The sequence below is a fragment of the Gymnoscopelus braueri genome (genome assembly GCF_963280865.1).
Source record: "Gymnoscopelus braueri genome assembly, chromosome: 1".
Taxonomy (NCBI): Eukaryota; Metazoa; Chordata; class Actinopteri; order Myctophiformes; family Myctophidae; genus Gymnoscopelus; species Gymnoscopelus braueri.
In genome coordinates, this window is record NC_137603.1 from 60,525,840 (window position 1) to 60,540,100 (window position 14,261).

At 41.1% G+C, this 14,261-nt stretch overlaps 1 protein-coding gene across 3 annotated transcripts in view; it reads right to left on the minus strand.

Moving 5' to 3' along the window:
* The window catches only part of tcf12 (transcription factor 12), a 174,982-nt gene that overhangs the window by 14,591 nt on the left and 146,130 nt on the right, over nucleotides 1-14,261 (minus strand). For 2 of the 3 annotated variants that reach the window (XM_080436664.1, XM_080436663.1), the window contains exons 16-18: nucleotides 8,111-8,184; nucleotides 5,274-5,345; nucleotides 4,492-4,683 (exon numbers count right to left, since the gene is read on the minus strand). In XM_080436664.1, coding sequence (XP_080292790.1) covers nucleotides 4,492-4,683; nucleotides 5,274-5,345; nucleotides 8,111-8,184 — 338 coding nt within the window. The remainder of the gene's footprint in view (nucleotides 1-4,491; nucleotides 4,684-5,273; nucleotides 5,346-8,110; nucleotides 8,185-14,261) is intronic. The other variant, XM_080436665.1, reaches the window with a different exon arrangement.

The following is a 14,261-nucleotide window of genomic DNA, read 5'->3' on the forward strand; positions in this document are numbered from 1 at the left end:
TGCAATGAAAAAAGAAATCTTTGCCTGCGGGTGTCGCTGGTGAGGGATTTTGCCTGTCAATCATCGCCTCTGCTCCGCCCCCCCCAAAGGAAAGGATAGGGGAGGGGAGGGGCGAGGAGGAGAGTGGGCGGGATTATTTGACAGTGACCTCACTGTCGAAGGGCCAAGCTCAGATTACTTTTCAGCCTAATTATTCAGAAAACCCCAGACCACAGAAAATCCACTGAATGTTTTAAGTTCAGGTTTTTTGGGTGTAATTGAGGTCATAAAACCCCAAATAAAACATTGAAAATAAAAAAAGTGAAAATGAATGTCATGATACCTTTAAGTAAAAATTTCGAGGTGCTTTCTCTCGCTTCTTTGAATAAATCCAACAAAAAGTATAACAAATGTTGAGACTTTAATCGTTGCTGTCCGGCAGAATCCTCTTATCTCCATATTTTGACGTTTCATGTTTCGAGCTTGTAGGTCTGCTATTTTTGCACTTTTTGAATCCTGAAAAGTAACAGTTTTGGACGTGAGGTTTCCAACCCACAGAGACGTTATACTAATCAAATATAAACACAGCATTTATTTGACAGCTTTAGTTACTAGATACTTTGCAGATTTAGATGATTACAAAATATATTTAACCAATTTAACAATTAAACCCTATTTTACACTTCAGCTAATGCCTATCTAACAAGATCACAAGGTTGTTGCTCGGAAGACTTTTGGAACATTTCGACAAATTAATTTTGACAAAAATTGGACATTCTGAATAACTTTTACTTTTGGTCCTTCGAGTATTTTTTGCTGCCAATACTTCTGTACTTTAAGACAAGTAAAATGTTGAATACAGGACTTGAAATTGTGGTATTTGGTACTTTTACTTTTTTTTTTACTTTAAGTAAAAAAAGAATCTGAATACTGTTTCCACTGTTGGCCGTGTCTGTCTGAGGGGACCCTCTCCCCAACACAGGAAGCACTGTGTCCGTGGACAGTGCGCACGCACACACACACACACACACACACACACACACACACACACACACACACACACACACACACACACACACACACACACACACACACACACACACACACACACACACACACACACACACACACACACACACAAACCCTCAAACAAAATACAGCCAGATTCTATTCAATACCAACGACACAAGAAGCGATTGAGTCCAGCACGCCGTTCGTTCGTTCGCTCCAGAAACACGCTTCCCTCAAACCGTCCAGGGATCACACACACACACACACAACGTCAACACAATGTCCCCTGACGGATGTCACACAACATCAACAAGTCCCTGACGGATGTCACAACATCAACATGTCCCTGGTGCAAGCAACGAACCAGAAACAAGTAAAGAGACTGTAGTTATGATAATAATAATATACATCAGTGGGTTTTCAAACATTTTCATGTCAAGGACCCCCAGATTGACATGTATTTTGGCCGCAGATCCCCATCTGGAAAGGATTTTTTGTGCCAGGGATTTCATTTTTTTAAATCAAATTCTTAAAAATAAAAAAAAGCTCACAATGCATTGCAACACGACGTGTTGTTGTGACCTTGTAGATGTGCTATTTTCGAACCGCAAAAGTATAAAATAGGGTTAAGGATTTTGACACTATTAACAAAACTTCGTAAATGAATGCCCTACGTTATCATACTAGACTAGAGCGACACATAGAAGTATCAAAACAAGCAGCAGATCTACAAACTCGAAACGTGGCGCGAAGCGACACGCTTTGAGCTTGTAAATCTGCTACTTTTGCTATTTTTGAATTTGAATCCTGAAAAGTAGTACGTTTTGGACATAATGAGGTTTCCACCCGACAGAGACGATATACTGTTTATCCTCAAAGTTATTGTCTAAGGAGGACATAAGACAAGTAGGCCAGAAGTTTCAAAATGCCCCCAAACTGGGGCAAATAAATATATATTTTTGTAGGATATATTCTGCATATTTCCTTTAACAATTTGATTAATGTGTCATTTTGGACCACAGAGGTTATGATAAGATAGCTATACAGTTAATATGATTTCAAAAGCGAATCGGTCCCTTATTTTTTAACTTCCTCTACAGCAGTGGTCCTCAAAGTGGGGTTCGGGGACCCCCAGGTGTCCCCAGTAAAATTAGTTAAATCAGCATCCCAATCATTTGAACCACTTTCACCATATTGTATACTTTGGCTATTCAAAAATAGCAGATATACAAGCTCATAGCGCGTCGCTTCGTGCAAATCTTTGAATATATACAGTATATATTTTTTTTAAGCAAACTTTTTTAATTCAAATCTTCTGGAGGAGGTCCCTCGCACAAATTTATTTTTGAGATGGTTGGGGTCCGCAGCCAAATATATCATAACATATCATTTTGGGGGTCGTTGACACGAAAAAAACGTTTGGGAACCATTGCTCTACAGATGTGCTCAAATCCCCACGCTCTTTAAAATGAAATAAGTCAGACGGAGGTTGGGTGAAAACGTCATGATTTTTGCACAGAGGCCTGCATTCCTCCAGCTCTCTGGAGGCACAGTCTTGGAGTGCAACATGCAAATCAGTGTTGCCAGATAGTTTGCAAGAGAAATAAGCAATCAGGTCAACGAAAACAAGCCAGAAAGAAGCAACTATAGGCCAGTAAGGCCACATGAGCACTTTAAACCTATTACTGTATATGCATTGGTTATTTGAAAATAGCCTGTAGATCATGCTATTTTCAAACAAATATTGAAAAAATTAAAAAGCGAAACATTTTGAATATTTTTCGAAACGTTTTATCAACACAAATCTGGTACAGGGGTCCCTGGCACAAATATCTTTAGATGGGGTGGGTGGGGGAGTCAAATACATATGACTGCCAGAATTATTTCATATTTTTTTAGCCAGTGCCATTGTTTTTCATTGGAAAAAAAAAAGTACTCAGGAGCCGAAATACTGCATTTTTAAGTTTTAAGTTAACAAGGAAGTGGATAGGAGTTTTTTTTTTTTTTTTCACTTCACGTAGATCTACGCGATTGGCACGTGGCGGCTTTTAAGCGGTTCGCGTAGATCTACGTGATTGGCAGTCAATGTGTTAATTTGGGGGTCTTTGACATGAAAATATTTGAGAATGACTGCTTTAAACAACATTAGGAAACAAGCCCAAATAAGCAACTTATATTTTACAAACAAGCCAAAAAAACAACAATAATTTACAACTTTACAGAAAATTAAGACCAAATTCGCTTATAATAAGCAGACATGGCAACACTGACGCAAACCCGTTGCTGTTGCCGGGCAGAAACCTTGTATCTCCGTAGTTTCAGCTTTTTATGTTTTTGTCGTAAAATGAATGCCCTCCTTTGTCATGCACGAGTGATTGTGCATGACAAAGTAGATCAGAAAGTGGTAAAACATTGCCGATCTAAGAGCTCACAACACGTCGTGCTGCAACGCGTTGTGAGCTTATAGATCTGCAATTTGTGATATTTTGAAAGTGAAAGTACTTAGGTGTGTCTGTGGGTTTCTATGAATATTGAACAAATGAAAAGTATTAACCCATTTAGACCTGAGACCGATTTTAAAAATGCCTTCTAAATCCTAAGACCTAAGTTTTCTGAAAAACATCAGATTTTAAAACATATGTTGCCATAGCAACAGCTAATGTTACATAAAGGTGTTCCCGGATTGAAAGGTATAACAACGTATAGGTGTTCCAGGTCCAAAGAGCTTGTGACTAAATAATGACTACATTGGATCCATTGGAACACAGGTTATTATTATTTTTTCCCATTTCCTGAAAAGTTACGTTTTTTTTGGACATACAAGGTGTCCACCCGACAGCTACCAAACACTTTCCAGACTAAAGAACAACTTCCACTCCATTACGCCTGCTTTTCTCATTTGACTTGCTTCACCCCTTGTGTATACTGCCTTCCTCAAGGAGCAGGGGAAAGCCTTAAGCCAGGCATTACACTTATGGAAAATATGTCAGTATGCAGTTCAACTGGCCTATGTGGAAAACTGATCTGTTTTTTTTTTTTGCACATGGCAGCCGAGTAATTTCTGAACAGGTGGCCCCAGCCTTGTTTTGCAGCGAGTCTGGAAAAGTTGTACGTGAATATGAGAATGAATACTTGAAATAAAGAAATGTTTTCTTTGTGTTTTCCTTAATTAAATCTTAAAGGTCCCGTAAAGGTAAAAAAAAAAGGTCAGTTTTACGCTGTTTTTGCATTCAGGGTGTGTTGATTGAACACTGTGAAACTGTGAAACCTCTCTTTTTTTCGTTTATAAGTTTTTCAATTTCAGTTAAAGTTGAAGGTCAAATTGGAGCTGCTTTTGATGCTTTTGTGTGATGCTGTATTATGATCAAGTAGGGCGTTAATTTACAAAAAAACTCAAAAAGTTAGAATATGGAGATAGGAGGTTTCTGCCCGAGAGCAACGATATTCTACATACCTAAAACCTTCAAAAAGCTCAAGGTGCTTCTAATGAGGTCCACATACCATCGCTGCTGTCCGACTCGAAACCAACGCAGAGGCGGGGAAATTGGCCCCGAGGGCCGCGAGCGGCCCGTTCTGTGCTTGTCCCAGCAGACTGTGGATGTCGCCGGGCAGACTGGCGGTGGATCCCACCGCGTGGTTCCGCAGGACGAGGATGGCGTCGTCCAGCCTGTCCAGACGATCCTCCATCCGAGACTGAAGAGGACGGAAGAGGGGGATGAGGAGGAGAGGGACAGAGAGGACAGAGAGAGGGACAACAGCGAGCTTAATAACAACAACGTTAGGACACAACCTGAGAACGCTGATTGATTATTATAATGGCGTGAACTTGAAAAAAAAGGGGGGAAATTAAAGAAAACTAACATCTTAAGTGTAAAATAAAACGCAATCCAAATGCATGAGGTTTGAGCCATTTCAACTTGAAGTGGGGTGGATTAACGAGTGCTCATACAATTACTCTATTTTTCCTCAAACTGGAAAAACAGATGCACCCCTCACGAGTACAAACAACTATTTTATTTTGAGTTTAAACGTCCTATTGTATATGCACCTAAGGTGATATCACTGCAAGCTGGAATGGCAAAAAAAAAATGAAAGAACAATCATGAAAATTACATAATTAAAAGAAATAAATACAAATTAGTGGAGCTGCATTTCACTGTGAGGAATGTGGACTGGAAGTCGAGCTTGAGACAGAAACTAATGATGGGAGGAAGAGGTATGTGTATGGCTGATGAGAGGATGGATGGTGTAAAAAAAAGCTTCCATCTGAAGGGCAAGAATACCTCGCAGACATCCTTTAAGAAAGACATGGCATCCTGAAGATGCTCATGGAGCTGCTGGTGAACTCTGTTCTTCTGGCAAAGGTCAAATAGGAATAAGACAAGTGTTATGAAAAGGAAAAGGAGAAGACGATCAAGACAAGAGGCCGTCTTCAAATAAAAGACATAAATAAAAAGCAGGGTTTTTTTTGGACAGAATTTAAGATTGTCAGAGTTGGATTTGCTCTGGTCATTAATTTTTATGGCCGGTGGGGAAATATTTTATCCCTGCTTCTGGGCAGAGTGAATTAAATACATGGATTTCCTTTTGGGGAAATGTAGACTGCTTGATATGTTTTGTATTTATGTTTGATAATATCACAATTTTATGAAAAAAAAACTTATGTTAACTCATTCACTGCCATGGGCGACTTTCACGACTTTTTGTTTTTTAATCGTTTTATAAAAGATCGCACTGTTCTCTGTAACTCTGAAACTGATCACCCGAGTGATCAGTTTCACTTTCCACTCACCCGGATCCGGAAATAACGCCATCCGAAGATTTCCGCCTCCGTCCACTTCCTGTTTAACTTTTTAATTAAAACGGCTCGATCTTCGATTTCGCGAGACATGTTATTTTCAACGTGCTGCTAGAACAGAAGGGGCCGTGTGGAATGTTTGTTTGTGTCCAGTTGGAAAGGTAAGAAAAGCGTGCATTTGTGGCTAGAGATGGTATATTCACACCCCCCCCCCCCTCCTTCCGGAATTCTCATTTGCATTTGATTATCCTGAAATCAAATACAAATGAGATTTCCGGAGGGGGGGCTAATATTCACATGCTGTTACAAGCCAAGGGGCCATCGCGGGTGGATTTTTTTTCTTCTCTTGGCGAGGCACACGGATACCGTGTTTGTTTAAAAACAGTCAGACAAGCGATCATAACGGATATACATTTGAAAACGTTGAAAACGTATAAAAAACGAAAATGTCTGGCAGTGGGCAAACACAGCCAGAAAGAAGTCTGGCAGTGAATGAGTTTCACATTAACCCTGGAGTCCCTATTTTGGGACTTTTTATTATTTCAAAATTGAAAAATAGCGAAAATAGCTCACAAGCTCTGATCAAGATCTGATAAGCTATTTCCACTATTTGTCGTACAAAAGAAGAATTTAGGGCTTAAGTGGAAATGACCCCCTCCAGGTTTTTTTTTTACAAATCGAACCCTGAAAGATCGTTGTTACATAATCAACATTTGTCTTGTTTTGGACGACTACGGTAACAACCCCTCCTCTCTACCACTCCCAGGCCGTCCGTCCTTCTGCCCCCCCGGGGCTTTACAAGGAGATGGCGTACCGCACATAGCTCCGCTGGTGGGGTAAATATTTACCCCCTCCATCCCCCCCCCACACCCCAAATTGTGAATGCATGACGCGGGCATCAGGTTGTTATGTGGGATGAAAGGTGATCCCGGTCCGTTGCTGTGGTCGCCAAAAAAAAAAGAAGGCAGCAGCGCAGGAATCTGGAGGCAGTGGTTCCATGCAACAGCTGCCAAGTCCTCCGCTCTTCACTATCCCACCAGCCCAGCCCAGCCCCGCACTTCATTCTAGCCCCCATCCCCCAACTGTCATCCCCACCCTGGAACCCAGTGTTGCCAAATTTTGCGAGAGAAATAAGCAACCAGGTGTATGACAACAAGCCCAAAAGAAGTAACTTAATACATGAGAACTTAAAAACCATATGCATCGGCTATGTGAAAATAGCCGATCTACAAGCTCAGCCATTTTCCCCAAAAATCGTGGAAAAAAGTAAAAAATATATATTTAAAAATATATATTTTAACAACATAATTGTCCCCAGCACAAAAAGGTTTTCAGATGGGGATATGAGCACAATTACACATTAATTGGGGGGGGGGGGGGGTCCTTGACATGAAAATGTTTGAGAACCACTGGTTTAAACAGCATTAGGAAGCACGCCCAAATAAGCAACCACACGTTGTTAGAAACAAGCCCCCCCCCCCCAAAAAAAAACGCAACCTGCAACTACCAATATTTTCAAGCGACTTCACATAAAAACAAGCCGAAAGTCGCTTATCATAAGCGGACATGGCAACACTGCCTGGAACCCACGAAAGCAGAGGACAGATGGCAGGGCTCGCCCCGAGGGAACAGGTATTGTTCAGTACTGCTAACCCTCAACAACCCCCCCCCCCCCCTCTCAACGACATTTGTCAACTAGGAATCTCCCCTGTAATGCTATCGCTCCTTCTTGCTCTCCAAGGCTAAACCCATCTTAGCTCCGAGCATCCATTACCACGACGGGTGGTTCTCAAAGTGCGGCACGGGAACCCCCCCAGGGGTCCTTGAGGGAGTTCGAGGGGGTCCCCCACCCCTCAGCAGAATGAATTAACCACTTAAACCCCGGCATCCGTTATTGCGTTGTGACGCATTGTGAGCTTGTCGATCGGCTATTTTCAGCGAAAGCTTTCCCTGCAATAACGGAAAACATAAAAGACAGTAGAGCCCTGCGGGTCAACCATATGGGGTTTGAGTGGTTAATATCGCATAAAAAAAATACGTTGAACCACTTTAACCCTGTTTTAACACTTTGGCTGTACAAAAAATAGCAGATCTACAAGCTCACGACGTGTCGTGATGGGACGTGTTGTGAGCTTGAATAAATTTTGAATAATTTTGTAAAATGTCAACACCACAAATCTCTTATATGGGGGTCCCTGGCAACAAACACATATAAATTTGGGGGTCCTTGACATGAAAATCTTTTGAGAACTACTGCACTACAAAAGTGAGAGTGTGTTGGATGGGAGCTCGGGGGGGGGGGGGGGTCTGTGGGGGTCTTACCAGTGAGTGAAGAGAGTTCTCGTAGTTCGGGGAGGAGGGGGTTTGTCCGCCAGCACGAGGCCACTGGTTGCTACCTGATGATAGATGAGACAGAGAGAGAGAGAAAGAGAGGAGGGCTGCCATTAGATCGGGTGTTGGTTCCCCAACGATTTCAGCTTGAGAGTCAGAAGAGAAGCGCGGTGTCATCCACGGGACCCAGATGTACAATAATACGTCAATGTTAGTTAATCACTTAAGACCTATTTCAGAGATGCCAAGAACAGCCGATCTACAAGCTCATGTGTCGCATTATTGCGACCTGTTGTGAGCTTGTAGTTGTGCAATTTTCATTTGTTTTAAAAGATTTTGGAACGTTTTTGGATTACATTTTTTAAAGGGTTTCCAAAATCTTTTGAATAATGTTTGGCCCCAGATATATATCATCTCTGTCAAGTGGGAACCTCATATGTCTAAAACTGTTCATTTTCAGGATTCAAATAAAAAAATTGCAGATTGTAGATCTGCTACTTTTGATGCTTTCGTGTGACGCTGTAGTATGATTAAGTAGGGCGTTTATATACGAAAAAACACAAAAAAGTATATGGGGTTAGGAGGTTTCGCAACCCATAAAAAATGGGTCTGCGATCCAAGATGGATCACAACAAAGCCTGTGCTTGGGGAAACCCACTGCGTTAGAAGAACCCTCAACCACACAGCTGATTCACTTTCATAACAACGCGGTTGAGAGCTGTATCCTGCTCTCCGCTCATACAAAGACCGACACACATTGAACACACACACGCACAATAACAATAACACAATAACATGCTGTCATAACAGCACACGGACATCCTGATTTTCCCTCTGTTTTCATGTTGCTGCTCTCTTGCTTGTGGCGAGGTTATTATTTTTATCTCTCAGACTCAAACTGCATCACTTCCCCATGACTGGACTGCATCCTGCAACACGAGCTGTACGCGTTGGAAGAATGGGGAAGAACTCCCACATACTTCCACTCCGGGACCAGCGTTGCCATGTACGCTTATTATAAGTGATTATTGGGCTTGTTTTTCTGTAAAGTTGCTAGTAAATTATTATTGGTAGTTGTGGGTTTTTTGGGCTTGTTTGTAAAATGTAGTTGTTTATTTGGGCTTGTTTTCCAGTGGTTCTCAACACATTTTCATGTCAAGAACCCCCAAATTAATATGTAATTGTCCGCGTATCCCCATCAAACTAGATTTGTTTTGTTAAAATGTTTTTAAAATATTTTGATTTTTAAACCTTTTTCCCAAGATTTATTGAAAATAGAAGATCTACAAGCTCACAATGCGATGCGTTGTGAGCTTGTAGATCGGCTATTTTCAAACAGCCGGTGTACAGTATATAGGTTTAAAGTGCTCATGTGGCCTCCAGTCGCTTCTTTTGGGCTTGTTTTCCTAAGACCTGGGTTGCTTATTTCTCTCACAAAATCTGGCAACGCTAAACACAAGCTGTACGTGTGGAAGAATGGGGAAGAACTCCCACATACTTCCACACTGGGGGGACGCACACTGACGTACACCACAGCACATCCGCTACTTAATGAGCTCATGGTTAAAAAGAGGCTGGGGAACAATATCATCCCCAAGCGATAACAGCCTGGCTCGGACATCATGAAAACCTCTCGCTTTGGCTCTTTCTGGATGCTGGACGTGTCTATGGCTCCCCAGATTGTGATCAAACATGCAGTGTGTGGATAAACAGCGTGGGTGGATTTCTCATCCAATGATCTGAATACGATCCTAACTGGACAAACATGAAACCAACTGCGCAGCAGTGTTGATTTCGTCGACTAAAACTATGAAGAAAAATGTTCGTCGACTACCTTTTTTCACTGACGAAAACTAAATAAAAACTAAGCTATGATGACTAAAACTAAGACTAAATATACTGACAATTTCGTCAACAATTAAAAACAAGACTAAAATGTTAGAGAGGGACAAGTGGGGAAGAAGTGATTTTATGTTTGGTTGCACTAGGGTGTTGCACTCTGAAAATAGCAGATCTACAAGCTCACAACGCGCCGCAGATCGTCTATTTTCAGCGAACGCTTTCCCCACAATAACAGAAAACTGAAAAGACACTAGCATAGAGCCCTGAGGGCTCTCTGCTCAACCATATGGGGTTTAAGTGGTTAATGAACTGATGACGGTGCAGGAGGCATCACAGCGCGGGTCAATTCAATCCACACAAAACAAGAGACAGGAATGTCATCACTAAGTAAGAATCAGATTCAAGTGATTAACGATTATATCGTAATAGATTTTATGACACAACCTCGCAGGATCTTTCAGAGTAAGACAACTGTGTCCCTGTGTAGGGCCTTCAGCTGCATGTTCTTCTGAAAAAAAACTCTTATATACAGTAGATGCCTACATTAATTCATTCTGCATTACCGCATCCCAAAAACCCACAACTGAAAGGCCACTTAATCTCTTTACACTTAACAACACAACCATGCATTTAAACTAAGTGCCCAGAAGCAAGCAAGTTACAGTGTACTGTAGTATGAGTTCTGAATCGCATTTTATTTTCGGGGGGAAATGTATCATGTGGCAAAAGTTCTGAATGGCTTTTTTTTTGCGGCGATACCAGAGGTTCATTTCCAGCCCTTGCATGGCACGAAGACAAGTAAATCAAGTTGATTTGATCTGCTGTAAATCATCGTGGAAGAAACAAGGAATCCACATCTGCTCGTCACATGTCAAAGATTCCAAATTCAACATTTCTCATCCTCCTCTCTCTCTCCCTTGCTGCAGTTTCATCCAACGGCTATGCCCTGCCAAACAAACCATGCAACAGGAGGCGATGCATTATACCATCAAATATCCCTAAATGGATTCTGACAACAACCGAGCCTTTCCAGGTTATTTACATGAAGTGGTGTCCAGACCACGACTCATCTGGGTGCACCGTCTGGCTTCCATTAAGAGATATATACTGAGTGGGGAAGCGGGTGTTGCGCACCCAAAAATAGCCAATCTACAAGCTCACAACGTATCAATACTGCAATGTAGAAGTACTCTGTTACAAGTAAAAATCCGGAATTCAAAATTGACATGAGTAGATGAGTAAAAGTATTGTATACAGTATTGGTATCAAAATGTACTTAAAGTACCAAAAGTGAAAGTACTAAAATGTTTGAAAATAGCAGATCTACAAGCTCACAACGCGTCGCGATGCGACACGTTGTGAGCTTGTAGATCGTCTATTTTCAAACAGCCTAGGTATAAAATAGGGCAAAAGTGGTTAATGTATGTTTTATAATGTAATAATTTATATCTGCAAAGTAACTAGTAACTAAAGTTTTCAAATAATTGTAGTGGAATAAAAGTACAATATTTGCCTCTGAGATGTAGTGGAGTAGAAGTAAAACTACTGAAAATGGGAAATACTCCAGTAAAAAGTAAAAATTCCTCAAAAGTGTACTTAAGTACAGTACTTAAGTAAATATAAAAAAAAGTACTTAGTTACTTATAACACCACTGGGTGCATGACACCAGTGTGCGACCAAATATAAATCAGGCATTCCGGTGGATGGACGCACGCCAAACCCTCGCCTACATCCTGGGAAAAAGCGGTCCTGCTTGTAGCACTAAAGTACAGATGGGGAACTTTGTTTTGGTTACTTCTCCGTCATTTAGGGCTTGTTTGTGAAAACGCACTGTCAATACCAGGCTTCTCCGTTTTGACAAATGGCTGCCAGCCACTTGAAGAATACACCAGGCCGGAGCCGGAGGTTTTTTTTCTTTTTTTTTGGACACATTAATACCAGAGGGATGTGGGGGAAATCCAAACCACGGATGAGATTTGTCACTGTTACTTTACCGAGTAATTTATAAGCTACACAGAACAGGAGAAATAACGGGATCATCTGTGAAGAGTTTGGTGTTGAGAGATTTTTTTCCATAAAATGCGTAACTCAAACCATTGAGCGCGGCATCTTGTTTTGGCACACTGTACACTGAGTTTATTTATATTTTCTTTATCAATATCATTTGTTTTTAGTTTTTAGATTTTTTTTCACAATTGTCTGACTGCTTGACAGTTGAAATAAAGTATGTTCCAGATGTGCAGACGGAGACAGCAGCATCGATAGGAAAGAATTTCACAGAAAAAGATATCCCTTTTAGAGAGGATGTGTAGCTTAACCTTTCAACAGACTATTAAGCTAAGCAATAGTGTAAATGTAGCAACTAGAATTTACTTTCAGTATCTAGTGAAAACACTTTAGTAGTACTTATGAAACACATGCAGAATATCGATCTCCATATTCTAACTTTTTGTGTTTTTTTCCGTAAATTAACGCCCTACTTGATCATACTACAGCATCACACAAAAGCATCAAAAGTAGCAGATCTACAAGCTCGAAAGCTTTGAAATTCAATCCTGAAAAGTAACAGTTTCCGGCCGACAGAGACGACGTCCTAAATGATTCCGTGAGGACCTTTTTCTCACCCATCATCATACCTAAAATGGTATTTCAGCATTTCAAAGAGCGCAACAACAAAAACAGTGAGAGACAGAGAAAGAGAGAGAGAGAGAGAGAGAGAGAGAGAGAGAGAGAGAGAGAGAGAGAGAGAGAGGGAGAGCAGAAGCCCAAACGTGAGTTTGTTTCTGACAAACATGAAGATTACATCTCCTCTTGAGCTCGAAAGGGGAACTGTTTAGAATAATACTTTCCATCTATTAATTCCCAGGAAAGTCTCTTAATATGCACTTCTACTTCCACTTTCTTCTTCTCAGCTGCATCTGAGTTTTCAAGGCCCTTCATAACACACAGACCCCAAGAAAGAAAGAATGAAAAAAAGACCCTTTAATTAACCCATTAAGACCTGAAGCCGATTCTACAAATGTCTTCCCAACAGTTTTCTAAAAAAACGTTTGTTTCTATATCAGTGGTTCTCAAACTTTTTCATAATTGTCAAGGATCCCCCAAATTACATGTATTTGGCCACGGACCTCCCATCTCAAAATACTTTGTTCCAGGGACCCCCCAGAAGCAAATATTTGAGTTAAAAACATTTGCTTTAAAATAATATATATATATATTCACAGATTTGCACACATTTTCACAATCTTTAAAAAAATAGCATATCTACAGGCTCGTAGCGTGGCACTCGGTGCCGCACTACGAGCTTGTATATCTGCTATTTTTTGAATCGCCAAAGTGTAAAATAAAGCTTTTTTTTTTTGCTCAAATCTAAAAATGACACAGATGCGTTCCCGGCCTTAATGGGTTAAACAGGCTATTATAAGTTACTTTGGAGGAGGAAATGAGAAAGCCTCTCTCGCTCTGCTCATGCTCTCTCTCTCTCTCTCTCTCTCTCTCTCTCTCTCTCTCCGGCTCTGCTTTCTCCCTGGCGTGAACTCAGACAGGAACTCTTCATAAGCCCCTCCTGGCTGGCTGGCGGGCTGCCGGGCGGCGATGAAAAATTAGCCTGGGGCTCTGGTCCCCACGTGCACCGAGAGAGAGCTAATTGAACAAAACCAGCCTTGAGTAATGTGCTGTGCGCCGACATAATCCTAGTGATGGATGAGTGGTAACATCCTGCCAGAAATTTGGGGGCCGATTCTCAATGTATGGTTCCTTCTTCAAATAAACCCACAAAAACTCTAAACATGAGGTAAAAGCATGAAACAAACTTTAATAAAAGGGAATCTATTCAATAATCCAAATGGTCCGTTAAACCTGTTTAAACACTAAGAGTACCTGATTTAAATGTGTTTTTTTTTTTTATCAAGTTAGGACTGAAAAGGCCTGGGCCGTACGTAGCGTGACGGTCCAGGCAGGCAGGCACCCTAAGGCTGCAATGCCAGCCTGACGCGGGTTCGACTCCCGTTCCTGACGACCTTTGCTGCGTGTCACACCCCATCTCTCTCCTCATTTCCTGTCAGCCTACTTTCCCTATCCCTCTCTAAATAAAGGCATAAAAAGCTCAGAAAAAACTGAAAAGAAAATTACATTTTGTTTGTAATCCATGGTCTACTACTGTATATTTCAATCCATAAGATCCATGTCCAGTCTTGGGTTATATTTAAAGCACAACATCATCTGTAAATGGTTTAATGATAACAGTCATACATGGTTCGGGGTATACGTATATATATATTTTTGCAAATCTTAGAATAC